Consider the following 26,989-nt stretch of genomic DNA (forward strand, 5'->3'; position numbering starts at 1 on the left):
TCCGGGCTATACTTATATACCCTCACTATACCAAAGAGAAAAGGCTGAGAAAAATTGTAATGAATCAAATGACTTGAAAACTAAAAAGTTAACGTTAGAATTGCGCAATAAGTTAATTACTTTGCTTTACATCGAGTAGAGTTTTTTTTTTTTCATCATATTACTTGATTTATAATCATTGAAATGGCGACAGACAAGTATATACGGAAGAAACAGAAATTATTCTACTCGTGTAGAGCGACAAAAAAAACGTAGTGACTTGAACATGTCATATGTATATATCAGCAAATATTTCACGACTCTATGGAGAAACTGAAAGCTGCACCTCGCAAACTATCCGCTGTAGCCTATACGCTCGCGAATCCTTTTTCCACCCTTGCCTATTGTCCCCTTAGTTTTCAATTCTCTACTCCCGACGGATGGATCTGAATCGACGCGAAAATTGAGTCCGGCCAATTCTCAACCCAGCTTACAACTGAACGTTTTACTCGACAATTGCCGATGACTCACAACCCCATAGAACGTCCGGGTCTCTGATTGCTGATGAAAATAATTCAGTAATAATTAGCAGTCTTACGAGGAGATTTGCTCCATACCTCAACAATAAGTATAGGACTTGGATAATTTTGTGTTATCTCTGGAGTATTTCCATTCTTACTGTATGACAAAGCAGTGGACTATCGTATGACATTAAATGACTATGTCAAGAATGTAACGCCAAGATCGCAAATCATTTCACAGACACTAGACAATCATTCGCTTCAACAATTACATAATTAGCAAATTCCTAGGTACTCTCACAATCGTGCCCGTCTGTTGAGAAGCCTCGATTGACACCACCTGTACAGTGACTGGACAATTGCTCTCTCTCTCTCTCTCTCTTTCTCTATTACGAATATCTTTTCATCCACGTACTAGTCAAGGTTGGTGCGAATTTTTTGCCGGTCATAATGATAAGATGATCCGAATGTTAGTAGAAGAGAGGGAAGTCGGAATGATCAGAAGCTACAGTCGGTGGGTTGAGTTTTCAGTCTGTTCGTTAGCTCTTGATTCAGTTATGGTTGTTCCGGTAGTTAAGGTGAAACAAGGGTGGCTTCGTGGTGCTACGGTAGAAAGCATCACTGGAGAATCTTACATCTCTTTCAAAGGAATCCCATTCGCGGCACCGCCGGTGGGAAAGTTAAGGTTTGCGGTGAGTCTCGTTCCAACTAGTGATAGCGAACGGGACTTGGAGGAAATCGACAACTGCACGGAAACTACCACCCATCCAGTATCCTCCTACTCATATTTTTGTCGAAGCGTACCTGAGATGTAAATTATAGATAAAAAATTTGTCGTGAACCCGCAGCGAAGAAAAATTAATCTATCATGTAAAATGTATAGTGGAGCCTTCCTGAGCGTGAATAATTGTTTGCATGAACACTTGAATGATCAAAGATTTAGAATTCCCTTTTGCCTGGGGCGAGGATGAATAAAGCGCAAGTGAGATGGATGATGATAGACGGCGCAGGATGTACGAGCTTCCCGTAATGTAATATTATATATGTATATCCGAATTCAGGATCCAACGCCTCCGCAATCATGGACTGGGATCCGAGATGCATTACAGTACGGACCATCTTGCGCTCAAATCGATATGTTGAAACACCAACTTGTTGGCAGTGAAGATTGTCTCTACCTTAATATAGCTACAACTTCATTGAGTGGATCGCGACCGGTCATGATCTTCTTTCACGGTGGAGCTTTTACGTATGGTAATGCAAAGGACGACTTGTACGGTGAGGATTATTTGGTAACGGCAGGTATCGTTTACGTGGCCATGAACTGGAGGCTTGCTGTGCTTGGTGAGCGAATACCGTTCGGCGTACTACCAACTCTTTGGCTCATATCGGACATCCCCATGGAAATGATGAATTTTCAGGGTTTCTTCACCTCGACGATCCAGTGGTGCCGGGCAATATGGGACTCAAGGATCAGACGGCAGCCTTGAAGTGGGTGAAAGAAAATATATCACAGTTTGGTGGTGACCCGAACAACGTCACAATATTTGGAGTGAGTTCAGGTGGTGCCTCGGTACATTATCAAATTTTATCTCCGCTCTCCAAAGGTACAAGTATGGCTTACTGTCGCCCTGTATTCGTACGTCAGTAGGTACATATTATTTTTCTCGTTCAGGTCTTTTTCATAAAGCCATCATGCAGAGTGGCAATGCACTAGACCATTGGGCAACTGCAACAAAACCAGCTGACACTTTGCGTCGTTACATTGCTGCTCTTGGCAAAGAAACTAGCGATCCTCAAGAGATTGTAGAATTTCTCAGGGGGCTTTCTATAGAAGAACTCATGAAGGCGCAACAGGATTTAATAGTCCCAGAGGTAAGTTCACTGATGTCACTCATAACTATGATAATAAATGACATTATTCTACAATATTTCGACTAGTGCGTAGTATTTATTCCTTTAGGATATGCGCTGGTTGCAATTTCCTTTTCGGCCAAGCGTCGATGACAAAAGTGAAAACCCATTCATGCCTAGGTGTCCAAAAGAACTTGCTTTGAAAGGCTCCGAGGTGCCACTAATCATCGGGTACAACAGTTACGAAGGAAATCTTTTGACAAGGGGTAATGACAATAGTGTTGTTTTGTAGTCGACACGGTTCACAAATTCGTATTGATTGCAATCGGTAAAGAGTAATTGGTCGGTAGATCCTAAAATTCAAACAGTTTATATTGTGGTCGGATCGGAGTGCAGATGTGATTTCTCGTACTCACAGGAATGCAGAATAAGGTGTCTACGATACTCGACGAGAATTCTAAGCTGGGTTTACCGGATGGTCTAGTTACGCATGACCATCCAAAAAGAGATGCTGTTAGTGATGAAATACGGAAATTCTATTTCGGGGATGAGCCGATAAGCGAGGAGTCGGCTTATGATTGGATCCGAGCCTGTGGAGATATATCCTACGTTTTCGGTGCACACAAAGTCGTCGAATCTCAGCAAAAAAGAATTGCTCCGTGTTACTTTTATAAGTTTACATTTGATGTTTCACGAACATTCAGTAAATTTTACTTCAATTTATCGTTGGAGTCAACGATCGAAGGTAATGCTGTTGACTGAAATACTAATGACATAGATATATTGAACTAATGATTAAAACTATTTCGTTCTCTATTTTTCCATTGTGCAGGGCCTGGGCACGCGGATGAACTGCCGTATATATTCAATGTTAAGATGGCTGGTGATTATTTAAGATTCAATCCCGGTACGCAAGAACGAATCACGTCCGATAGAATGATCAGGATGTGGACTGACTTTGCGAAGACTGGGTGAGTTAGGAATCCAGCTATAGTTTTTCGTGATTTCTCACCTTGAAATCCTCCGAAATCGTCTGGAGAATGAGCAAAGACTATAGTCTTTGGTGTTTTATCACCTCAAAATTCTTCGAAACTGTCTGAAAAATTAGCAAAGACTGGTAAGAAACCATCATAATCTTGACTACTCATTTCATTCCAGAATCCCGACATCAAAAATCGATGATGTGATTAATGTCGAATGGTTACCAGTTTCGCAAACAACGAAACATTACCTAAATATTGGCGCAGAGTTGTCCGCAGACACTAATCCCGATGAGGAGGTGATCCATCTTAGAGATAACATATCTGAAATCCTTAATAGTAACTAGTGTCAGCCTGAGTTTTAGCTTATGAGGTGGTCTAATTATTCTAGATGGTCTAACGGAATAAATTAGTTGACATCAATTTACTACTATTTTTCCAATGTTTAAGTAACCAAAAAAAGTAAAAAAGTTGGAAAAATAATGATTACTGGTTGACCGACGTAACAATAAAAATGCAGACATGATTTGATAAAATAAATTTACTCGTAAATTCAAGTCATCATATTCGAAAATCAAATCATCGGCGTAAAATCGGACGGCGAGTCAAAATTTTCAAGTCTTTATTAATACATTAGTAGCTAATAAATTAATAATCGGGGACCGGATTGGCAGGTTTGGTGTTATCAATAGCTAATATCTAGACCAAGATGTAAGAATGATGCTTCTTATATCTTGACCTAGACTTATCGCCTGCGCTGAATTTACCAGCAACATTTTAGAATCTTCTGTTTACGCTTGACCGAAAACTGGCATATTCTGCAGATAAGTCAGAGATCTCCTATGATATTAAACCCCCTTATCGAGAACAGATTTTGTTTTAGGGCTGACTGTTTTTACCATTATGTCTGCGCGCTGGTCTTGACAAAGACGTCAACATCTTTACCGCAAAGTTGACAACGACTTCAAACGTTAATTACCATTTATCATCGAATTAATGTGTTAGACAATAATTATAATCTTTCACCACCGGTAATCTTTAGTCGACGCCACCGGTGACTCATGAATGTCATCGGAAAATAAGAATTTGAAAAGTGGCGCCTAAAAAGGGTGACGCCCAGCGATGCCTCAACAGCTGATTGGCGATTGTGGGCGATTGTTTTTACCACGCCTACACGCTCTGGCGGTGCATAAGAAAAATACGTAGCGGGTGAGCTGAGTCCCGATCAAGTAAAAGCGACAGACAGAGGATGGATTGCACAGTGCATGTACTATTCTTTTTCTTTCATTAATCGTTATAACGTCGGTGTCCCTGCTGCAAAAATGTTTATAGTGTAGTTCGATAAGCAGTATTATCACGAAAAATGACTCGTAATTACGCGGACAGTTGAACATTATCGGTGACTTTGGCCTCTGGCGTGAGCGCCGTCGATTTCGTTCATACGGTTGTGTCAAACCTGTCTTGAATCTGTCATACGCATACGTATGAATGAGCTACGTGCTTTCTGCAGCGTTGGTGAAGCGAAATAAAACTGCTCGAGGTGAATTGTAGCTACAAAATATGTAAAGACAATGACCGTTCTAAGAACCGATAACCTATCGCTCTAGATCTATATTTAGCTTGGGGTCCAGTGTCTATTCAGTTGCAAAACAATTCTAAATATATTTGGTTGCTAACTAAGGTACATCTCTTTGAATTTTCAGGACAAAACTGGGTCCATATAATTTAGTCTGTCAAGGACATCCTTACAAGCTTTAATTACTACCCGTGGTAATCAGACCTTACACTGGAAAATTCTCTCGTCATACGGTGTTAATGGTTAAAAACAACTTCGAATTCAACATACATTTACATAGCATATGTGATATGTGTGTTTGTATGTATTCTAGCGTGATTGCGAATTCTTGTTGCTCTCTCTCTTTCTACCATTGTTCTTGAAAAACAACATTTCTTCTCATTAATTATATGTTTTTAAAATTAAAATCGATCAGATCAACACTAAATCATCCTCGGAGGGATAAACGGTAAATAATCATCTTCTATCACTGTATAATAGAAAAAAAACAAAGAGAAAAGCTTTCACTTTCTGAAGAATGACGTTGACTCGGAACAGCATCAAGACATTAATAAACATGTACTTCGAAGAGTTTAATCATTAATAACTCCAATGTTTGCCTGTGATCGAAACACAATGCCAGTGCATCAAATCAATGTTTATCCACCTGATTGGCAGTCCCAACCATTGGGCCCATCCAGCAATGTCAGTTCAGGAAGCGGAGAACCTCCACTAGAATGGATACCAAGGGTATTTTTTGAATACTGAATTTTTCTTTTATATTGTGTGCATTTACTTTTTTCTCGATACAATATGTTTACATTTGATAATTGAAGGAATTTCAATCTGCTGCATGTTTTAAAACATTGATGCTTTGTTTTTAGTATACCCTATGTTATTTCTAAAGAGTACAGCAGGTTCATGTGCATTTCATTTTTTCAATTGGTTTAGGCCTCTTACTGCAGCATGTATTGTTGGTATGATAAATGATTCTGAGTCCCTCAGTCTACTTATTGTTCCGATACCAAATCATAATTCAACCTAGACTGCAATTTTCTGATAACGTGAAAGTGATAACATTACATGACGCAGAGAATGACTAGCTCCACCACTGAAAAGTCCAGAGTAAACATTATTTTGTGCATTGTCCATTATCAGGATTCAAACTATTTCATAATCATTAAAATGTTCAAAAACAGATAAAACATAGAATCTAGGGTATCTATAAGACCATTCCGAATGTTTAGGAATTTATCCAGAGTTTTCAAATGGCTTCAAAATCCTAAAAATACCCGTAAATTTAGTACTGATACTTATAATCCCAGGGTTTATTTAGGTAAGCATCAGCCTGCTTGATCTTCTCAAGCTTGATGCTTCTGAGTCTGTAAGTTTAGTTTTAATACCCTTAATTAAAGTTGCTGTTTAAAATCAGGTGAAAACGCAGATGGATATGAATATGAATATTTTAGTATGTTAGATTCGAAATATCATTTATTCCCACTGCTTACATTTAAATTTTCTATTCATTTTCTTACTAATCCTTTTACACTTGTTTCCCACGTGAATTGAAGATCTGACTATTGTAATTGTCTAGCGTGTATCATAATTGATCGAATGAAATGAATCGTGTTATCAATTGAAATATCAAACATATTTCGGAAGTCTAATTGCTCAGCTGCATGATGTGTACATAAGTGTAAGACCATGTTTAGAGATTCAAATAGTAATAGTGCTTTATTATTTTGATCTTGAGATTCCAGATGTCAAGCAAACGCAAAATTAATGGTATTGAAAAATCTATATTAATAATGATCCCTAATCTTTTCAGGAAGTAGCATATTCTACAGTCGTTGTTTTACCTGACCATCCCCACTCATCAATGAGTACCTTGTCTTCAAATAGTCATGACATTTGCCGGTGAGTTTGAAACACCTATATCTTGTTAAAAAATGAAAATTGGTGACAACTATGACATCAAATGTTTTTATTGTAAATTCAATAGCATACCTGCAAGCATACTTGGCAATATATCTGTCGCATGATAACAGGGACGTGTATTTTGATGTAAAGTAAAACCTAAAGTTATCTATTCACAGATTACGATACACCAAAAACATAATGTCGAACTAAATGCCCTTGGTATCAAAACAGCTGATGACGCAAACTGCCTTGACATTGATATACCATATACCTATATTTTTGTTACTTACGATAGACAGAGAACACTGGATCATCTTGACTAGCAGCGTTTAAAAGTATTCGACAATTTTTTTTCAAATTTAGTGTTGATTCCACTGAGATAAAAACAGGAGTAGTTTACAAATTTTGTAAAAATAAACTTTATAATTGATATGAAGGTATTAAACAATAGCGCAACAGCTGGTAGAATTGATATTATTCTTGCTTGCAGCAGTTTCACGTTTGAACTGAAGGTCGAATTGTTGTTCATAACACAATGAATTTAAATATCATGAATATAAAGAATAATATTATTACAAGAAACGTGTGTGGACATAATGCAAGTATGTTCAAAAACGAAATCGCTGCAACCCCAATGTGCAATACCAGATGTGAATGAGACATCTTTTGTTAAATAGTCAACATATTTTCTCAATACTGTGTACCTTGAGTTAATATCAGGGTCTTCCAATTGATAGCGTAGAAATTAAATGAAGATAAATCCATTGTAATAGCATTTACTGTGAAATTAAACTTTGCCATAAAAAAAAACTCAACTATACATTATTCCATTGGCTCAAGTACTATCTACTCTTTCATTTCTCTACAAACTTTTGGAATATTGAAATCTGATTCCCAACTTCGATGAAACATCAGGATTCAGACGTTAATATTTTCAAAATAATTTACTGATGGTACATGAAGAAATTTCTTGATCAATGATCTCTTTTACTGTCATGTAGAATATGCCATTGTGAAGGTGAGATTGGAGCTCCGCTACTAGCACCATGTTATTGTAGCGGAAGTCTACGTTACGTCCACCAAGCCTGTCTTCAACAATGGATAAAGGCTTCAGACACTCGTGCCTGTGAATTATGTAAATTCACTTTCATCATGCATGCCAAGACAAAACCATTTTCAGAGGTATGAATATATTTTAATAATCAAACTATATTATACCTAATTCAGTAATATATCCTGTATCTACTCTCTTATAGTTAGGTATTCGTGACATCAACTATCATACTTTAGTCATTTTTGTTTGCAGTGGGAAAAACTTGAAATGTCAGCCCTGGAGCGCCGTAAATTATGGTGCGCCCTTGCTTTTAATGCTGTTGCAGCACTGTGTATTGCGTGGTCTTTATACGTTCTTGTTGAACGTTCTATCGAAGAAGCACGGAGAGGGTCTATGGACTGGCCATTTTGGACAAAGATGATTGTCGTTGCAATTGGTTTTACCGGAGGGTTGGTGTTTATGTATATTCAATGCAAAGCTTACATTACAATTTGCAGAAGATGGCGTGCATTCAACAGGTATGTCATAGATGAGTCCAAGTACATGAGTCCCAAGTGGCTCGTATGCACAACATTTACCGAAAAGTGCATTACACCTTTTTTGTCTGTTTTCTGCAGAGTTATTTTCATACAGAATGCGCCAGAAAAAGTGGTGCTTCCACCGTCCCCTACGGATTCTCTCAGAGATGTAACGTTACCTTTGAAAGATCCCACAGGCTCGATGCCTGAGCTGAATCACACTCTGTTACCCCGTGCTGATCCTGCAAGTGCTTCTCAGACAGTGAAATTAGAGTCTGCACCACCTCCCCCAAGGCATGACGCCCAACTGAAGCTTTATGTATTCGACAAGCTATCTTCATCTGAAGACAATTTATACAACAAAAGTGATAACTGTTAAATCTGTGACAATTGATCAATGTATTCGATCATACCTAATTGTGACCCTGAGAATATAGTGGAAAGAACTAATAGTCAATCCTGCAGTACAGACTTTAAAGGATCAAAAGGCTGTGTTTATTAATCTCGTAGTTTTGATAGAATAAATGACAAACTAGTTACTTATTAACTGCTAACATTACCATAGATAAATCATTGTTACATTTTTATATAGTGCCACAAAGTTACCGTAGATAATACATACTGTTTAATCAATTAAAAATGCACAATCGTTACGTTAGGTGTAATGAAGTGATCTTAATTTTAACGATGACGAACTATGCCTGCAGTTTTTCATTATCAAAATTTGTAGATGTAAGTTCAATGCGTATGTTTATGATGTTTTTTTATACATCACATTACGATATCAACATATATACATATATATTATCGTACACTATAATAATTGAGTGAACTGTACCAGTTTTATCTTACTACTTACATTTAGTATACATACTTTCTACTGTATTCTTAGTCAGGATTTGGTACTCCAGTCTCGACTCCAGTACTTAGATTGACAGCGAGGTGCTCCAAAGTTCGAAGCGGAGGTCTCGGACAAGTATGTACATAATTATTGTATCTGTGATGTTAATAAATAAACTTTAACATATTTGAATAATAGCGTTTAGCTTTGTATTTAATGTAATGCTTATGTACTCTTGTATTGAATATCGCGCTTATGTTAGGCGCGAAAGTACGTTTGCAATCAATTGAGGGTGAAAATCCCTTAAGAAAGGTAGAGATCCTTTACCTGCCTCTGCTATCAGTAGCAAAAGATTCCTACATAAAGGGTGTCTGATTTACGATGAGCCGGGACGGCGCGATCAAATGTAAGACAAGATCTTTAGCCAATCACAACTTGTGTCCATTCGAGAGGACCAATGAAACGCTAATTAAACTCCCTCTAGAATGCCTGAAAAAGTTTATAGAATCGATATGGATTCACGAGTAAGTACGATTTTCACCGAAAATCCCCGAATATCAACGTTAACCTGCAATATATCTAGTAAAAGCTAAACTGATGTGCTGCGCCGCTATTTGTTGCATCACGTCCGTTCGGTTTTGTGAATAATTTGAAACATGTAACTATGCAATTGGTGTGTACAGGTCAGTGATCACAGTGCTTCGTCGTAGATAAGGTAGTTTCACTTATTCGCCAAATATTCTACACGTGAAAATGTCTGAAGTACGAAAACGAATAATCGGAGATGTGGCAGCGGGAGACGTCAACGACGATCATGTAAGTATTTCATGCCTCATGAGTTCTGTCCCATTAGATCATTATTAAAGGCGAGGACTTCACTCATGCAAAATTTATTGAAATTCATTTCTTCACTCATTTTACGACATCATTCCATTTTACATTTTGTTGGACTACACTCCGTATAAAACGTCAAATTTCTCATGACATAATTAAAATATGTAATCAACTGACGAACTAGAACTTGTATTTAAACTCAATTAGATGAGAAACACTAGATTAATCGTAATTTGGAGTTATCGACATCGCTATTGCGATTCTACGGATCATGTATAATATTTATTAACCTTATTAGGTTCACATGACATGACGATTGCAAAATGTTTACAGTGTTCGTCTTATGAGTATACACGATATGTAGTTGTGTTATTATCTCTAACTTGCACACCTACGTAATAATTTGGCGCTCTGGTCCGCGACATTCCAACACGTGATACATGAGTCTGAACACTGTGTATTTTGAACACATGAAATAAATACACAAATAGTACATTTCACTCATCATCTTGATTATCAACAACAAATTAACTCTATCCTTTATTGTTCATTCAACACTCAAATTTTTATTCACCCATTTATTTTACACCTATTATTTTTATTTGTCATGACATACCATGCACCTATCCTTCTAGCTCATTCATGGATTTGAAAAAAGCAAAAGAAAGAAGATTCCGTAATTAATGTTGCAGAAAGAAGATGCAGAATCCGAAGAAGACAATAAACTTGAAGTTGATGAAATGGCTAGGAACCTTCCTCAGGGAACTAACCATACTCCAGATGCTCTTGCTTCCGCTCTCTCTGGCTTGTCAGATCGGTCAGTTCCGCTTATAGTGACCATATTGCTATGGTGTTATTCTATATTTCATAGTGCCAGGCAGAAGCTAGGCTCTGCTTGTTATAGATTTGTTCAGAATCAATTCCGATTTATGCAATGAGTGTCTTATTTGATGCAGTTGGAGAAATTGGATGATTCGTGGCATTTTCACCTGTTTAATGGTATCAGGATTTGGTGTCATTATTTATGGTGGACCGTTAGCACTGATGGTCACTGTACGTATGCATGAATATGCAAAATATTTATGGGTATATTCTCTTGAATTTGAATCAATAATCAAATAACAATATTTTGTTGTATTTATCAACAGACCTTAGTTGTACAAGTCAAATGCTTTGAAGAGATAATCAACATCGGATATACAGTTTATCGAATTCATGGTTTGCCATGGTTTAGATCTCTTTCATGGTATTTCTTGATTACTTCTAATTATTTCTTTTATGGGGAGAACTTGATGGATTACTTTGCTGTGGTAATAAATCGGACGGTGAGTCAAAAGTATTAAAGATATGTTGGAACAAAAATTCTATTCAGCTTTGCGCATATTTGTGCGAGAATATTGAGTTATTAAAAATATTGTCACACGCGATTAGGATCACAATAGCATAAAATCAATAGGTACGTACTACTTGAAAGCCCAAGCTGCTTCTGTTCTATGGTTTCATTCTCCATTAAGGCTTTCAATATCGAAACTGTTGGTTTTAAGTAGGTCAGTGATCAATGAGTGATGATTTTTTTGATATTACTATCGCAGTTTCCAAATTTCGATTTACCCAGTTTTTTTTCGTTGCTTCTTTGTTCCTATATTCATTCTTTGATGAGAAACTAAAACATGATTAATAGCTGAAATGGTTTTTGCAGGATTACCTACGTTTTCTAGTTACGTATCATCGATTCGTCTCGTTCTGCTTATATATTATGGGTTTTGTTTGGTTTGTACTTTCTCTTGTGAAAAAGTACTACATGAAACAATTTTCACTATTCGCATGGACCCACGTTGCATTGTTAATTGTAGTCACACAGAGTTATTTGATTATTCAAAATATTTTCGAAGGATTAATATGGTAAGTTGCAGGGAACATAATAATTCAGTTGTTTTATCAACTAAGAGCATATCCATTCACACATATTTCAGGTTCATTGTGCCAGTAAGCATGATTGTCATAAATGATATAATGGCGTATGTGTTTGGATTTTTCTTCGGAAGAACTCCATTAATAAAATTATCCCCAAAGAAAACATGGGAAGGCTTCGTAGGTGGTGGTATATCGACAGTTATACTTGGATTATTGGTCAGTATGTTGTTCACGATTTATTGATTTACAGTCTGTAGAATTCTGAAAGAATTTTTTTCTCATCAGATGTCGTATGCCATATGTCAATACCGCTACTTCGTTTGCCCAATTGAGTATAGTGAGGCATTGGGACGAATGACTATGGATTGTGAACCATCCTATCTTTTTCGACCACAGGAATATACTCTGCCCACTGAAACCTTACAAAATTTAGCCAGTTGGGTAAGTTGGAATCTCGTTAATGGGTATAGAATAGTCAAGCTCAATGTTACCTAAAATATACAAGATTTTCAAATAGCATTCGCTGATCAATCTTTTATTGAATCGTTGTATAGCTTGGATGGAAAAATACATTGACAGTGTATCCATTTCTACTGCATTCATTGTCGATGTCCGTATTCAGTTCCGTGATTGGACCTTTCGGAGGGTTCTTTGCAAGCGGATTTAAGCGAGCCTTCAAAATTAAGGTAATAGCTTTTTCTACTTATTTCATACATAGCAATTAAATTTCAAGTCGAAATTACCGAAATTGTTATAATTTTAGGATTTTGGTGACGTAATTCCCGGCCATGGAGGAATAATGGATAGATTTGACTGCCAGTATTTGATGGCAACGTTTGTTAATGTTTATATTTCTTCATTCATTCACACTGCCTCACCCCAGAAGCTACTACAGCAGGTATATTGCATGACTCATATCCCATAAATAATTTTTTTTTTTCACATTTGGTTGAAGGTATAGACAAATTATGGTGAAATTTGAAGTTCATTTGCTTGTGATACCTGAGTCATACTAGACTGGTAGTTAGCTCCACCTATCAAATTCGTACAGCTAAAACATAACATCATATGAACATGTATTTGCTAATGTTTGTTTTTATTTCACTAATTTTGCAACCGAACAAAGGGCTGGCTTGCGCGTTGTGAACACTATTTTATATATTCTGTTTTGTTTAACATTTATAATTAACATTCTCAATATCCGTCCTGATCTATTATATTTTTGGTTTGATCTCTTTACGTAACATCTCCTCTTTGGTTTACCTTTTGCTACTTTGTAGTTCCTACAAAAAGACTCCCGACTTTGGATTTTTTTTATCGTATCAATATTGTTAGAAAATTATATATTTATATTTTTTATCAGCTAATACAGTTGATTTATTTTATGATTTCGTAAAAATTTGATATCTATATGATTATCACATGGTATGAATCCTGGTTCTGAATGGAGTCTTGATGTATGCATGCTATTTTTTTATTTCGTAATATGCTTTCATTTAATTTTCAAGCCAGCCCTTACTAAATTTCTGTACTCTGCGTACAGAGCGATTACATTTTGTCACAGGTGTACAACTTGAAGCCGGAGCAACAGCTGCAGCTCTTTTACACTTTGCGCGACGCATTGGAGCATAGAGGCATTCTAAATGCGTCCGAAACAATGTCAGCTACCTCAGGTAGCTTTTGAGCTATTGTTTGGGCACCAATTGCATTGCATTGCTATGGGCAGAGATCTTCAAACAGTGCTAAATTAAGTTTATGTAACAAATTCAAATTTTGAAATTCACCTGAAATCATTAAATAAATTTCGGGGTTTTTTTCTAACAGTTCCATAGCCTCAGGCAAAGAAATGCCCTTACCGTTTTATGTGAGACGCCACGTGTAACATTTTATTATTACTCCCGTAGCAAAGCGAACAATTGGACTGATAATTTTTAATATAAGTATGTGAGCGTTTCAGTTCGACTTTAGGTTGTATTATTAAACACAGGATGTGATGTTTGTAGAATGCGTTGATCAGGAAATTTAACTCACCTATTTTCCGATAACCTATTTTTATTCCATATATTACGTTGGTGAATTTGGAGATTTGTGCTAGCTAAATTCTTTGATGTTCTTAGTTTAGTTGTATAGGAGTAGATGACTAGATAATGTATTGATACAACACGCATTCCATTAATTATTGCAAATATCCATCTTAAAAAGGATAAACCAAAGGGCACCTGACAAAAAAGGAACCAACTCTATACGTCTCCTGGCTAAAGTATGGCCGCAAAGCTTGTTAACAAAATGTGTACAACAATTACCAAATTCCCAGAATGATACGTTTTATGGTTATCTCATTAGTCAGTATTTCCTGCTTCATCTACTAACGTACCTCTTGAAAAAAATCTAAGTCATTATGTCGTTACATATTTTTCATTATTAGGAATTAAACTAATTCCTCGAAATAATCATCATTTAAAAAAAAAATTCATGAATTTTCTTCACTCGTTTAACACGTAGCAATAGCATAATCATATCATTATTGTGTTTAGATCAATCCATCCAAGATTTTTATTGCTTATTGTTGGACGGTCCATCATATATCATGCTAGCAAATGGGTGAGAATCATTTATCATTTCTTAAAGAATCAAATAAACTATTTTCTACCAGTACTTTTATTATATTGGTTGAAGAATTAGATCTCATTTTCATATGTGTAATTTTGCATTTATATCCTGCTGACTTGCCGAGTAATTAAAGTTAAATTGATTTTCCTATAGATTTAAATTTATGCTTTTTTTTGGGTGGTTTCCAACCATTGGGATACACGTGTACCAATTTCTTCATTCTGTATTCGTTGAGGGGGAAAAAATAGTCATAAGATTCACTTCATCGCGTCTCACATTAATGACAAATGATAACAATCACGTGTCTCGAATCAATCACAATACAGCAAATGAATTACAGTTTCGGATAACAAAACCAGAAAAATGTAGCGGAGGAACGTTTGGGTTTGTCGATGACTTATTCATTGTTACCACTGTTATGATGATTTTTATTGTTATTATCATAATTATAATTCTGTAATTAGTATATCCGGAAATATATGTATATTATATATGTATGTAAATTATCTCTATTGACATTACTAATGTGTTGAATGGTTAGTAAACGTATGTTCTTGATTGTAATTTAGGTGATATATGCCTGTCACTTATGTACCATCAAGTTAGTTAATTTGGATCAAGATACACGAAAGAAGTGGATAATTATACTGTAATCGGTCCACGGGTAATTTAATTAGTCGGTTGATATGTACTTAAATGGCTTCCAATCAGAACTTATCTTATTGTTTTTGTAAATGGATGACGTCTAAAGACGTTTATCGCATTATCAAAGGTGAAGGTGTCGCACTATCGATTTCATTTTTTAAGTTACCCAACAATTTGGGTCAATTTTCGTAGACATGTCCAACGATCTCGTTCACTGATTTCTCGCATCTATAAGGTGAGCCATGATCTGTGTTGTTGCTGTTGTTGTTGTTGCAGTTTGTCTGATGAAAATCTACGGGAATATGTTGGAATTAATATAGTTTGTTTTAAAACAAAATTTACTTCAAGTTAACCTGAATGTATTCTAATAAAGAGAGGAACGTATATATAGTCATAAATTGTCTTATGGTTGTCTCTTGATATAAAAAAAAAACAGGATATCATTCCGACCGCTTATCGTACTTGTCAGGTTCTGGTAGAAATAGGGATGGGGAAAGGAATGAATAAAAAATGATATAAGTTATAATCGAGAAAACAAAAAAACATATTACTATATTAAAACTAACGAACGCGATCAGTTATTTGCATATAATCGTTACACGCGTCGTTGAACTGCGATATAGCGATCGTGCGGAGATTTCGATGAAGATAAAAATTGTAACAGCGCACCCAACAATAAGTTTCTTGAATCGCTATTCGTTGGCACTTCCTTGAATAGTACATGTTACCAGTAACACGTACTCATTATAATGATTGAAACGAGCTCTTGATCAGTCTGTTGGTATATGATTATTCGATTTTACACCACATTGCAGCCCCCAGCAAAGGGAAAACCAGACATACGGATCAGGCATATTATGCATACATGCATGCTTCTGTTCGTTCTTACGGTCAGTAATCAGAATTACCAATAATTAGCAAAGAATCGATGGCACGAATGATAAAAATAATATAATGTGGGGCACGAGCCCGCTCTGCATATACCACGAACAACGTTCAACGTAAACACCTATACTATAGGTACACGCGTACGTTATCTTGTTTGCGGACCGGATTAAGCTCGCTTTAATAAATTATTGCAATTTTGTTATAGGTATCGTTCGCTATATCCGCAACCGGTTTAACATTTGTCTTAAGTTCTGTTCCTTCGTTTCGATCAGATAAAAATAATTGCAGTATTCAAATGCGTTCGATGCACGGATAGCCGCAGTCGTACAAGATGATCAACGTTAGATTCATTAGATATTTGATTTTACAACTCAATCTAATTTATTAGAGACAAGTCCAAGGCCGACCGTGACAGATGTGGACGTCGGAAGTTAAACCCATACCTATTTGTTTATCTGCTGAAGGCGGTATCAAAATCATATCAATGCCGGTATATGTGGTAATAGTTCCGCGTACCATTTGTATCTATAGATACATAAACCGTCGTGAATTGTCTTGATTTGATTGAAAAAATAATTGTCTGTTTCACCTATCATAATTCATACATACGTATGAGTGGTCAGTTTGTATTATACCAAGGTCTTTGACCATTGCTTGATCTCTCGCTCAGTGTAGGTGTTCACTTTTGTTTCTTTTTTGCATCGACAAAATCTTTATCGTATAATCCGATGTAATTTTTTTTAGGTTTTTTTCAAATAAAATTTCATAATCTCAGCTAGCTACCTACCGGTAAGCAAAGGTCTTCTAATTGCGTAATTCAGCACTTTGCAAATTATAGTTAATCCCGTCAGATTAAAGCCGTGATACATAACTTACGAATTTGCAAAATTATACACCTGTATGGATTTGTATATGGTAAAATTTGAGTAATGATGTATCGGAGTTTCATTTTCCGCTTTCACGCAGGATGCGAAAAATTTATCGGTGATCAAAAAATTCTGAAACCTATTGGCTCGTGTTACAGTTTCCGGTGTACACGGGATGTGCCTTCGTATAAAGTAGGTACAGAAAACTTCGGAAACTTGTAAATAATACGATTACGTGCCGTATACGCGATCCGACAGGAAGTCTGTGTTACTTTTTTGAGTTGAAATCCGATTAATTCAACCTTCACGGGCCTCATTGAATTTTACAATTATACATGAAACACGAAGGTCGGTATTCAAAACTACGAAAAAAATGCAAAACTGGCTCTGAGCGTGTGAATCACTCGTGTTAGAAATGGCTAATTTCATATACATTGGAGGATTTTCGGCATATCCCAATACCTACCCGAAAATCCCGAGATCGAAACGCCTTTCGCCCTCTTTGCCATCATTGCCATAGCAAGTCATGCGAACAAGGTTTCCCTTGACTTCTTTTTTTCATCCTTATAAGATCAAATATTTACAGCCGTGATTTGCGGGTCTTTCCCTCACGCTGTTCAACAAAACGTGACACTTTTCCCCACTCCGACGTTAGACGTTTCAGGTTCGCGGGGATAAGGATAGTCTAATCCCCTACATGACGCTTCAATCCCGTATTTTCTGATGCCTTTACGATTCGTTAAATTATCAAAAGATGCTCCAAACGTATGGGCTGTTTCTACCTTCATGGACTAGGCCCGAAACTGAACATCACAGAAACGAGATTTTCATTTTCATCTCGATGAAAAAAAAAGGGAAAAAGAGAGGTACCTCTGTTTAGAGTCCTACGCGCTGGTGTATACCATTTCGGATGACCTATAGCCAGTCAGCACGCGATTGGTTTTGGAGATAAAAAGTTTTTGTTGTTTTTTTATTTCTATCTGGGGAAAATAAAAATTCAAATTACCAAGCGAAAAAAAAAAGAACGAGTGGCACAGGGTGCGCGACACAAAGCGAGTGCCCCGATCGAACTAATCAATTACATCCATCAAAGTGCGTTGCGCATCAATATTGTCGTTTGATCTCGTTACCCTATACCCTAAAGCGTATAAGGGAATCACGATTAGATTTGGTGAACAAAAAGTGCACGAGCTGCGTTCACAGCAAAGCAGTTTCCTCGATATACCAATATAGATTTGCCTCGGTTCTGTTAAAAAAAATTCATACTACTCGGTATTACAATAAAATTAGACCGAGAAAAAAACATGGGAATTTGAGTTCTGCTTGAATACGCATCGGAAGAACATTGAAAATAGATATATTGAAACCGTATCTCCAATGGAGTCCCTTAAAAAAATTGCCTATGAATTTCGAGGAACGAATAGATCAATCAGCCCCCGGCTCTCGTTTGGTTCTGAAATATTTGTCAAGGTTGTTGGGAAAAAAAGGGAAAAAGCAGGATACGCGATTGAGGGAGAATTGGAAGTGGATGTAACTCAGAGTAGTGGGCTACCGGACGCGAATGCGTCACCAAGGTAGGCAGCTAGCCGTTTCTTGGAGTACGGCGTGTGGCAGTGAAAGTGCAGGACGGTTTTAGCCCCACCCTGGGCCTTAGGACCCTGTCGGGGCACACGACTCGCGGCTTCCTGACTTCAAGGGGCTTTAGCGTAAGCAACGCTCTTATACGTTTCACGCACAGAATCATCTGGGGCAGATCGCCGTAGGTCCCGGACATGGCAGCATAAACCTGCGCCGTCGATCAGCTCGCTTGTAGTTATTACCTGGAAATAATACCGTAGCCGATTATTCTCAATTGATTTCTCATAAATCAAATCGATTCAAGACATCGGCCTTTGGCGTATTCGGCTTGTAGCGTGTTTCATTTAATTTTCGATTCTGTACAACTCAATTTACATCTGCATATAGTTGATGATAACTGGTGTAGATGAAACTGTCAATGATAAAAGTAATAGTTCATTCGAAGTTTAAAAGTTAACCAGGAATCGGCAAATATGTGGTCACTGAAATTAATTTGAATTTCATCTGCGATTACGACATAATTTTAAAAGCTAAAACACAGTGGTGGGGAGTATAATAATTGTGCGGATGTACAATATCTATAGAGTGCAAATTGTGTTTCATGTTTCATAAATAAATTAATTCATCGGCTGTATAGTGAAAATGAGACGGGCTCTTAGCAATATTTTACTGACGGTAAGTAATTTTTAATAAATTTACGAAGATTTTTACAACAGTAGTAACATTTGCAAATATTTTATAGAATATACGGGACACGTGGACACGTTGTGTAACGCTTTCATTGACATAATCTGCATGATTAATAGAAATGTGGTTTATACTTAGAAACACTGAATCATTATTATTAATAGTTCAGAAAATTATACAACTCTCATGAGACTTTCATTCAACCTGACCTCATAGAAGTAAAATTATAATCCAAATGTCTTCCATCAAGTGGTTGAGATAATGCTAGGATTTGAATTTAGGCTAAGCCTTAGAATTCTGACATTGCGCGTGGTGAACCTTGGATGCTTAAATATCAACCTTCGTTCGAGAAGCTGTAGCATTGTCAATAATATAATAACATACACACCCACCCGAAAGAATTCGTTCACTTTTCTCGCGGTCTTGGCCTTAATTGCGTTCAGTTATTACCGGATGAACCAACGATATCGTCACAATATACACATAATTGACGGATATTATTCAGTCTAGTTTCAAATTTGTTCATTTTATGAATCGTTCAATACTCGGGTATGACTCAAGTCGACGATATTATTGAACAAAACGCTACAACCGACTGGTTGAAAAGAAAAAGTCTCGTCCATTATCGCATTGTACCGTTGTGTATTCTGTATTATTAATATGTGTCATTGTGCGAAGGTGTTCATCCGTGACATCAATGTGATCTTGAACTAGTTTCTGAGAAAGTGGTAAATGCTTCGCGACTGAACTTGCACCTTTTGAACCTTAAACTTCGATTCCATTTCCCGCGCTACAAATACAAGTGGACATCAGTCGACAGACACTACTTTGGATGCCGAAGAAAAATCTGGGGAAGTAAATTCCGTGTTTGTCTGATAGGTGCTCTTGATGTGCGGTCAATCCGAACCTTGTTCCGAATACGGATGTCCGCACCCACCCCCACATCAACCTTTCGTTCCAGCCCTTCCAGGACACACACCAAGGTGTGCGAAACCCGGACAAACATTTTGTGAGTCGCTGGATCACTATCCTCAGTAAGTGTATTATTATGCAAAATAAAATCTTCAAATGCTTCGTTTAAGTGTAAGTAAACGTTTATAATTTCAGTTAACTTTCTACATGGGAAAGTTTGCATAACAAATGGTACACTTTATATTCAAATTGATACGTGAAAAATTTGTAGAAAAATATAGAGAGGGACCATTTTTCCCTCGCAATTCTTCTTCTCCTTCTTCTCTCCTCTAGACTTCCGGTATTTCGCTTCTTATGACGTACGAAATTCGTTGCCTGTAGCTGCGAAATAGGATCTTCGGTATAGATACGGCTGAGAATCAAACGATTCCGAACAAATTACCGTACTCGTGCTAACGAGTGCGAGGTAATGAACTCTCTGCCGAGATTATTTAAATACACGCCGAGCCACGAAGCCTGCTTTTCACTTCTAATTACTCTACGGTTGTTTATTTCTGCAGTCGCGCTTGATTAATCTTATATTATAATTGGATTATTCATAATTTCTATTCTTTTGTACGTTGCAGCCTCCGATTGATGATGAAAGTGCGATCGGCTCGCGGATGATCATTACGCTCAAGCGTGTAAATAAGAAAGGCACTTTAGTTTTTTCCTTGTTGCTCAAACGTACGGCTCAAAATGCTATTTAATATATATGTACAAAGTTCAGTATCATCATATGGGAGATTTGATGAATAAGTTTTTTTTATCCGCCACGGGCTTCCCGAAAGATTTTAGATACCTGTCGGGTATACCCGAACATCTAATTTCAGCTGCAGGTTATTGGATTAGAACGTCCTCGAACGAAATTAGTCAATCCAGGAAAGTTTGGTGGAACGGAAGTGATTCGGAACCACAAACCACGTGACGTGAAAATGAAAATTTTTGTCTCATAGGAACCACCTCTTAAAACTTAGAACCTTAAAAATTAACGTAACCATTTTCCATGTCCAGTTCCCTACCCGCGGGAAAAGTTGAAGGACTCTTGTTTTGTGCCCGTAATTATGACAAAAGGGCAAAATACCGCGAACTGTTCGCGTCATTGAATTACGCAGATGTCTACCATATTCTACGTAATTTTTCAATAACCACGGTAATAATATGCGCATTTGAGATTCCCACACGTACATGTGTTGGTACAAAGATAAACGCGCGGTGTAAGGTAATTAAACAGTTGAGAGACAGCGCGAACAAGATGATTATCATTTTCGGTTGAATTAAACATTGGATTTTTTAACGTGCGATTAACTGATAAAAAATACTGACTCCATAGATGTACGTTTCTCGCTCGTATTATTGTCCACGTTCAGAATGAAAGTATGTCATTTCTGGCATCGAATCAAGTATCGTCAGTTGCATCGGTCACAAAAATGTTTTCCGGATGTCCGGATGGGAATCCCGTAAGTTTCCCGAAAATTTACCGTCCACGCGGACAGAATGGCGTCGCAATTTTTCCGGCGCACCTCACTAGCTAGCTTTCATACTGCATTCATATTAGCTGTATTTTAAAAAGTACCAAAAGTTATATGACGATAAGGATTGCGGTATATTACCCCCTCGATGTAAAACGTAGCTCATCGATCAGCCCAATTATATTTTAACGAGAAACGAAAAACGGAGAGACAAAATGAATTTGTATGCCGATCGAGAATGAGGTGCAATTTAGAAATTTAAAAAAAGACGGTCTGTAGATTGTTTCGTTCGGTTCGACCAAATAACATGAAAGCTAGGTGAAAGGCACAAAGGTTGGAAACGGACCAAGAATCGAACGTTTGGACCGCAACTGGAAGATTTTGGAAGGCAAAGAAAGTTCCGAAACCTTTTTTTCTCCCGTTCATATGTACAAAATACTGCAGAATCTATGGCGGTATCTTGTGCTATGAGAATCATACGTCATGTTCGGTAAGAGCGCGATGTAAGAGGAGTTGATTGCGTCAAACGGAGCAGATGTTACGGGGTGATAATTTCTGGAGTGAGAGTTGTCAACGAATGAACGATGATTACGAAAATCAGTAAAATAGCTACTTTGATGAAAAGATTTATCTCAAAAACGATAATTCATCGCTCTTCGCCGCACGTCGTATCTTCGCATCGAACTTTTGTTAGATCTACACGTGTAAACGTACGTCGATCCTCCATTCACACCGGCAAAAGTATAGCCTGTTAATCGTAACTCGATACGTCGACCGAATTTAATGACAATAACAAAGAACTTGTTGAATTATGTTTGTAGTAACGGTTATTCCTTTCCATTAAAGAGTCGTGACTATGCGAGGCATGAATTAAACATAAAGAACGCCTTAGATGAAAGCAACGCGTGTATAGTAGCGTTATATTGTATAGAAATGTGTGAACGAAGGTACAACTGTGTCATCGGACTACAGGGAGAAAGTTCACGGAGTTCCCTGTAGTTTGGTACACTTACTTTTTAGACTGTTATGTCCAAAGTCTTCGTTAGATCATCTCGTGAATCGTTTCAGCGAGACGTCGGATAGCTATACGATGTTGAAATTTCGTTGGCAAATTGAAGAACGCTCGACGTGTGCGGCTACATTTTTAGATCAGTATTGACTGGGACCGGGATACTTTTTTTTCTTTTCACGGGTTTCATCGTTTTATAAGAAATTACTTTTCAACTTCAATTTTCTATTCACATATGCTTCCCGAACGTCACGCGTTAGTTTTTACCGTGAGGATTTTTAACGGGGCACAGCTGTTTCGCCGCTAACATGATCTGAATTTTGAATTTGAATCGTTGGCATTCCAGCGGGGTACTCGCAAACAATGACCTTTCTTGTTATTGTGTGGGTAACATGGGAATATCAATTCGATATTAATACGGAATCCAATTCTAAATACGACACGGTTTTCTGGGAATATAAAACTAGCCTCAACATTCGCCTTGGGGCGTCCGACGAGTAGAACTAATTCGATAACACGTTGGTATAACCATTAGAGAAAAGCTGATGAAAATATCTCGCAATCAGCGTCAGAGACATACGATTCAATTCTGTTCGACGAACGAAATAATTGCACTGTTGCGTTATATGGATTTGCCTCCGGTTCCCTCTTTCGATCGTTAATTATTTGACGATATAGGTAAAAATTTTGCCCACACAAGTCACGGATCGCTTTTAAATTTCGTATTCGACAAGATTCTCAACGATTTTGAATCTCTCCGTTTGGTTTATTGCCAGAATTTTATCGTTGGATATGTGATGGAACGTTATTCTGGAAATACAAGAGATTCGACTACATGTTCCGTATTTCTATAACGTAATTTCTCACCAGTCATGCAGGTACGGTACTTACTCATTTAAGCGTACCTACGTACTTCCATGTATTTGTAGACGTATGTTTGAGCACGTATATATGCTCGCACGCGTGTAAATTTCGGAGGTTCGCGAACACGTATAATCGGTTGCGAGGGTTGTACGAGTTTATCATCGTATCCTCCCTCGAGTCTTGATATAGTAGTTGAAATCAAATAAGTAATTCCTAATTAGCATACAAAGTGTTGTCTTAACCCAGAAAATTAATTAACGTCAACAACGACGCCGCCTTCGTCACTGCAAACAATATCCATCTTTTGCTAGGCGCAGCTAACGTAATCGGGTCAGAGATATTTATGCAGAGGCGTATTCCCGTATTCTATCCCACTTGACGCACGGGAAACACCGTGCGAAAAAATAATTCTATCTACGTATTCAATTTTTCAGGCAGCTGATTCGGTTCCTCATCGATAAATGGAGTTTTGACTACAGAACGCTACTTACTGACGAATCGCGAGACGAATTCAACTCGTACAGGTCGGTGGGTTTCTCTTTGTAATTCTATCGAACGATGTGAGAATTTCATTACATCGAAGAAATTTAACGGTCGTGAGTTTGAGAAGTCCGGCCCTAGGTGTGATACGAGAAGAAGAAAGAAATTAATTCCATACGTAGACGGAGGCGATGGATCCTCATTGCATATTTCATTTTTTTCTCTCCCAAAATCGTTTCCCGATATGGAAACTCGATTAATTAGCATTCGCGGCACGCGTATCTCCGGGGAGACTTTCTCAAGCCCACCTCAGTTTCGCGAGGATATTTTACCTGGTAAAAAAAGGTATATAAGAATAATACCATCTTGTACCTCCGATTGATTCGATTCGCTTTTGAAGAACGGAACCAGAATATCACGGGGGTTACGAGTACCACAGACCGGAAGTAGCCCAATTGTATCCACAACCACTGCCATTCCTGACACCGCAATATTCTTTCGGTCCACCGGCACCGATTTACGGACCTCCGGCGAACCACACGCACCAACAAGGGTGAGTTCCGCGATGCTACCTTCGAGGCTCGATACGACGATGAATTTATTCGAACGAGGCGCTGAATAACATTTTTTTTATAACCAGTTACAACTACCCAACACCATCCAGGTCGCAGAACAACCCATTCTTGCAGCACACTCCGGGAATATCTCATCAGTTTTCCCATATTTCTCGTCAGCCTCAACAGAATCCGTTCCTTTACACCCAGGCCCAGGAATTGGATCCTCTTGGGCAAAATCAAGGCTGGTGGGCGAACAGGTAATGAGTTGACAACTAGTTTGGTACGTCTTTATGCATCGGTGAACTGAACCGAAACCGCGTTCTAAACTGTTAAGATACGTTCGAAGCCACGAGAGAAACGTAGTGCCGAAGAAGAGACGACCGAGTCGTTCGTTGCGGAAGAATCCTCTCCTGGATTTCGCATCGGGAATAAAAATTCGCACCCGTCGTCAGGCGAACGCTTCGGTCCAATCTACGTCACTCTGTTTGACAAATTCGCAGTACATAATGCCAAAAGCAGCCCTCAACAACCGCGGGAACTGGATGTACGTAGTAAACTTACAAGAACAAGGCGACGGGTACACCCAACTAGTTCGAAGCGAAACGTGCGCGTAAGTAGGAATTCGACAATAATTTTTGTCAGTATCGTTGATACCTATTATCATTTTACATCATTTGCGCATGTCTTTTTTTCTATTAAGATCGGATACTTGCAACGGCTTGTGTTCCCTACCAACCGGCTACACAAGTAGGTGTCAACAGCAGTACGTCCAGAAAAGGCTCGTCGCTTTAGAAGGGAGTGGTGATCGGCTTTACACCGATGTATTTTGGTTCCCACATTGCTGTACGTGTCAAGTAATGCTGAACAATTGACTCATGATAAATGGAAAATCAATACTAAATTTCTTCTCTTGCGAGTGAAGCGAGGCGCGTTTAACGTAAAGGCGTTTCAACGAGATTTTTACAGATTTGCTCGAATTCAGTGGGCAATCATCGTTCGTTCTTTAAGAAAATTCACGACGACAATCATTCCGAAATCTTATCATTTTTTTTCTCGTCGAAAGACCGATGAGATGAAAAAATGAAAAAAAAACAAAACAAAACAAAAAAAAACAAAATTACAAACGAAAAAACGGTGAACTATATTATTAATTTTACGATGACTTTTAATAAAAAAAATAAAATAGATTAATTATTCGTCTTAATGACGCTCCTTCTCAACGTGCGTCGGTTAAACAGCGATCTCTGCAGGGCTGACGTCACACTTACTACTTACCGGTAAGAGCAGCTGCACCGATGCACTCGGAGGTCTTGCATGAGCTTGCGGAAACTCCGACAGAGGTCGTAAAAATACCTGTACTGAATTTCCTTCCTGAGATGACGTACCACATGGCCACATCCTTAAGTGCGTTTCCTGTATTCGAAAGACCTTCGTAGATATAGGTGGTAATCATCAACGGGTTATGCCTGATGCGGACCGAAGACCGCAGGTGCGACACACCTCTTAATACGCGACAGATATTTCTATACTCTGAAACCACATCGCGTGACGAACGAGGTATAATAATAACGATTGATAAGTAACGCTGTCTCGGTCATGATGGATCAACTCGTTTTAAAGAGCAGAAGCCGCCGAGCGTCTCGCTTGACCCATCCCCATCCCTGAAACGCAGCTAATGCGAAAGACAGAAAAAAAGATTATTCCAAATGAAAATTTTCGGTTTTCTATAAAACGGAACTAATGAACGCTGTCATCTGGTCTCTAATCTGGTGAAAAATATTGGAATTTACATGGAATTTAAAAATGTGATAACATAATGAGAGAAATATATAAAACAAGGAATGAGAAGTTCCACTATTCTTCAAGAGGTGATGCAAACGCATCAAAACAAGTCGAACATAACGCGTATACCGCGGCTTCCTCCTCATCTCACCTATTCTCTCTGTTTCCAGATTCTCGAAGACTTAAGTTATTCAATATTCAGTTGTATTAAATGTAACACCTAATATAACGACGCCCGTGCGGATACGTTAGACCTTCCCGCGCGCAGCTCACTTCAAACCCTTCCGATAACATTAAGTAATCCTTTTGATCACATCCTAAAAAACTATATACACGTATATACACGCCAATAGGCTTACCATTGATAAGATGTACGGTAAATGGGACGCTGAAGGTTATCAAGGGATTCCTGTAGAAATTCGTGACTTCTCTCCTACACACGTTATACTTCGCAACGCGCTTTTCCCCTCCTGCTGTATGCATCGTGTGTAACGTCCAGTCGCGTTAACATTTAACTAGAAAGATATAGTCCATGAAAGATGATCTTAAAATTCTCACACTGCACACACGAGCCCGCGATTCTTAATTTTTTATTCATTCCGTTTTCATTTTTGTTCATCTTTTTCTGAA

General features: G+C 37.9%; 4 protein-coding genes across 8 annotated transcripts; all 4 read left to right on the forward strand.

Moving 5' to 3' along the window:
* The first annotated feature begins 1,011 nt into the window (after nucleotides 1-1,011).
* On the forward strand, nucleotides 1,012-4,875 carry LOC105689321 (esterase E4-like). Of its 2 annotated transcripts, none has more exons than XM_012406237.3 (8): nucleotides 1,012-1,192; nucleotides 1,562-1,844; nucleotides 1,922-2,107; nucleotides 2,176-2,375; nucleotides 2,464-2,620; nucleotides 2,773-3,099; nucleotides 3,187-3,325; nucleotides 3,513-4,875. In XM_012406237.3, the coding sequence occupies exons 1-8, from the start codon at nucleotides 1,058-1,060 to the stop codon at nucleotides 3,679-3,681; spliced, it is 1,596 nt and encodes a 531-aa protein (XP_012261660.2). In that variant the 5' UTR covers nucleotides 1,012-1,057; the 3' UTR covers nucleotides 3,682-4,875. The 2 variants fall into 2 exon arrangements, with proteins under 2 accessions (XP_012261660.2, XP_020709905.2); XM_020854246.2 differs by lacking the exon at nucleotides 1,012-1,192 and adding an exon at nucleotides 1,218-1,482.
* LOC105689500 (E3 ubiquitin-protein ligase MARCHF8) lies at nucleotides 4,564-10,038 on the forward strand. Of its 2 annotated transcripts, none has more exons than XM_012406544.4 (5): nucleotides 4,564-5,639; nucleotides 6,718-6,806; nucleotides 7,811-7,991; nucleotides 8,116-8,381; nucleotides 8,481-10,038. In XM_012406544.4, the coding sequence occupies exons 1-5, from the start codon at nucleotides 5,502-5,504 to the stop codon at nucleotides 8,758-8,760; spliced, it is 954 nt and encodes a 317-aa protein (XP_012261967.2). In that variant the 5' UTR covers nucleotides 4,564-5,501; the 3' UTR covers nucleotides 8,761-10,038. The 2 variants fall into 2 exon arrangements, with proteins under 2 accessions (XP_012261967.2, XP_012261972.2); XM_012406549.4 differs by having other exon boundaries at nucleotides 4,565-4,874.
* On the forward strand, nucleotides 9,898-15,623 carry LOC105689495 (phosphatidate cytidylyltransferase, photoreceptor-specific). Of its 2 annotated transcripts, none has more exons than XM_048651398.1 (10): nucleotides 9,898-10,038; nucleotides 10,749-10,873; nucleotides 11,013-11,109; nucleotides 11,205-11,381; nucleotides 11,756-11,958; nucleotides 12,030-12,186; nucleotides 12,256-12,411; nucleotides 12,525-12,656; nucleotides 12,734-12,868; nucleotides 13,514-15,623. In XM_048651398.1, the coding sequence occupies exons 1-10, from the start codon at nucleotides 9,976-9,978 to the stop codon at nucleotides 13,652-13,654; spliced, it is 1,386 nt and encodes a 461-aa protein (XP_048507355.1). In that variant the 5' UTR covers nucleotides 9,898-9,975; the 3' UTR covers nucleotides 13,655-15,623. The 2 variants fall into 2 exon arrangements, with proteins under 2 accessions (XP_048507355.1, XP_012261960.1); XM_012406537.2 differs by having other exon boundaries at nucleotides 13,535-15,623.
* Nucleotides 15,624-18,570: 2,947 nt separating this feature from the next.
* On the forward strand, nucleotides 18,571-25,702 carry LOC105689348 (protein spaetzle 5). Of its 2 annotated transcripts, none has more exons than XM_048651399.1 (7): nucleotides 18,571-19,232; nucleotides 20,124-20,278; nucleotides 23,975-24,068; nucleotides 24,421-24,573; nucleotides 24,661-24,834; nucleotides 24,912-25,187; nucleotides 25,278-25,702. In XM_048651399.1, exons 1-7 carry the CDS (start codon nucleotides 19,200-19,202, stop codon nucleotides 25,326-25,328), a joined length of 936 nt encoding a protein of 311 aa, XP_048507356.1. In that variant the 5' UTR covers nucleotides 18,571-19,199; the 3' UTR covers nucleotides 25,329-25,702. The 2 variants fall into 2 exon arrangements, with proteins under 2 accessions (XP_048507356.1, XP_012261687.2); XM_012406264.3 differs by having other exon boundaries at nucleotides 18,586-19,232; nucleotides 23,975-24,064.
* The last annotated feature ends 1,287 nt before the right edge of the window (nucleotides 25,703-26,989 follow it).

The sequence above is a fragment of the Athalia rosae genome, chromosome 2 (genome assembly GCF_917208135.1).
Source record: "Athalia rosae chromosome 2, iyAthRosa1.1, whole genome shotgun sequence".
NCBI lineage: Eukaryota > Metazoa > Arthropoda > Insecta > Hymenoptera > Athaliidae > Athalia > Athalia rosae.

Coding starts and splice junctions, on each gene's coding strand:
- LOC105689321 (XM_012406237.3), top strand. CDS start 1,058: ATGGTTGTTCCGGTAGTTAAGGTGAAACAAGGGTGGCTTCGTGGTGCT. Junction 1,193..1,561: donor TGGGAAAGTTAAGGTTTGCG/GTGAGTCTCGTT, acceptor ATCCGAATTCAG/GATCCAACGCCTCCGCAATC. Junction 3,100..3,186: donor GTTGGAGTCAACGATCGAAG/GTAATGCTGTTG, acceptor TCCATTGTGCAG/GGCCTGGGCACGCGGATGAA.
- LOC105689500 (XM_012406544.4), top strand. CDS start 5,502: ATGTTTGCCTGTGATCGAAACACAATGCCAGTGCATCAAATCAATGTT. Junction 5,640..6,717: donor CACTAGAATGGATACCAAGG/GTATTTTTTGAA, acceptor TAATCTTTTCAG/GAAGTAGCATATTCTACAGT. Junction 8,382..8,480: donor AGATGGCGTGCATTCAACAG/GTATGTCATAGA, acceptor TGTTTTCTGCAG/AGTTATTTTCATACAGAATG.
- LOC105689495 (XM_048651398.1), top strand. CDS start 9,976: ATGTCTGAAGTACGAAAACGAATAATCGGAGATGTGGCAGCGGGAGAC. Junction 11,110..11,204: donor CGTTAGCACTGATGGTCACT/GTACGTATGCAT, acceptor ATTTATCAACAG/ACCTTAGTTGTACAAGTCAA. Junction 12,869..13,513: donor CCCAGAAGCTACTACAGCAG/GTATATTGCATG, acceptor CTCTGCGTACAG/AGCGATTACATTTTGTCACA.
- LOC105689348 (XM_012406264.3), top strand. CDS start 19,200: ATGAGACGGGCTCTTAGCAATATTTTACTGACG. Junction 24,065..24,420: donor GACGAATTCAACTCGTACAG/GTCGGTGGGTTT, acceptor TCGCTTTTGAAG/AACGGAACCAGAATATCACG. Junction 24,835..24,911: donor CAAGGCTGGTGGGCGAACAG/GTAATGAGTTGA, acceptor TAAACTGTTAAG/ATACGTTCGAAGCCACGAGA.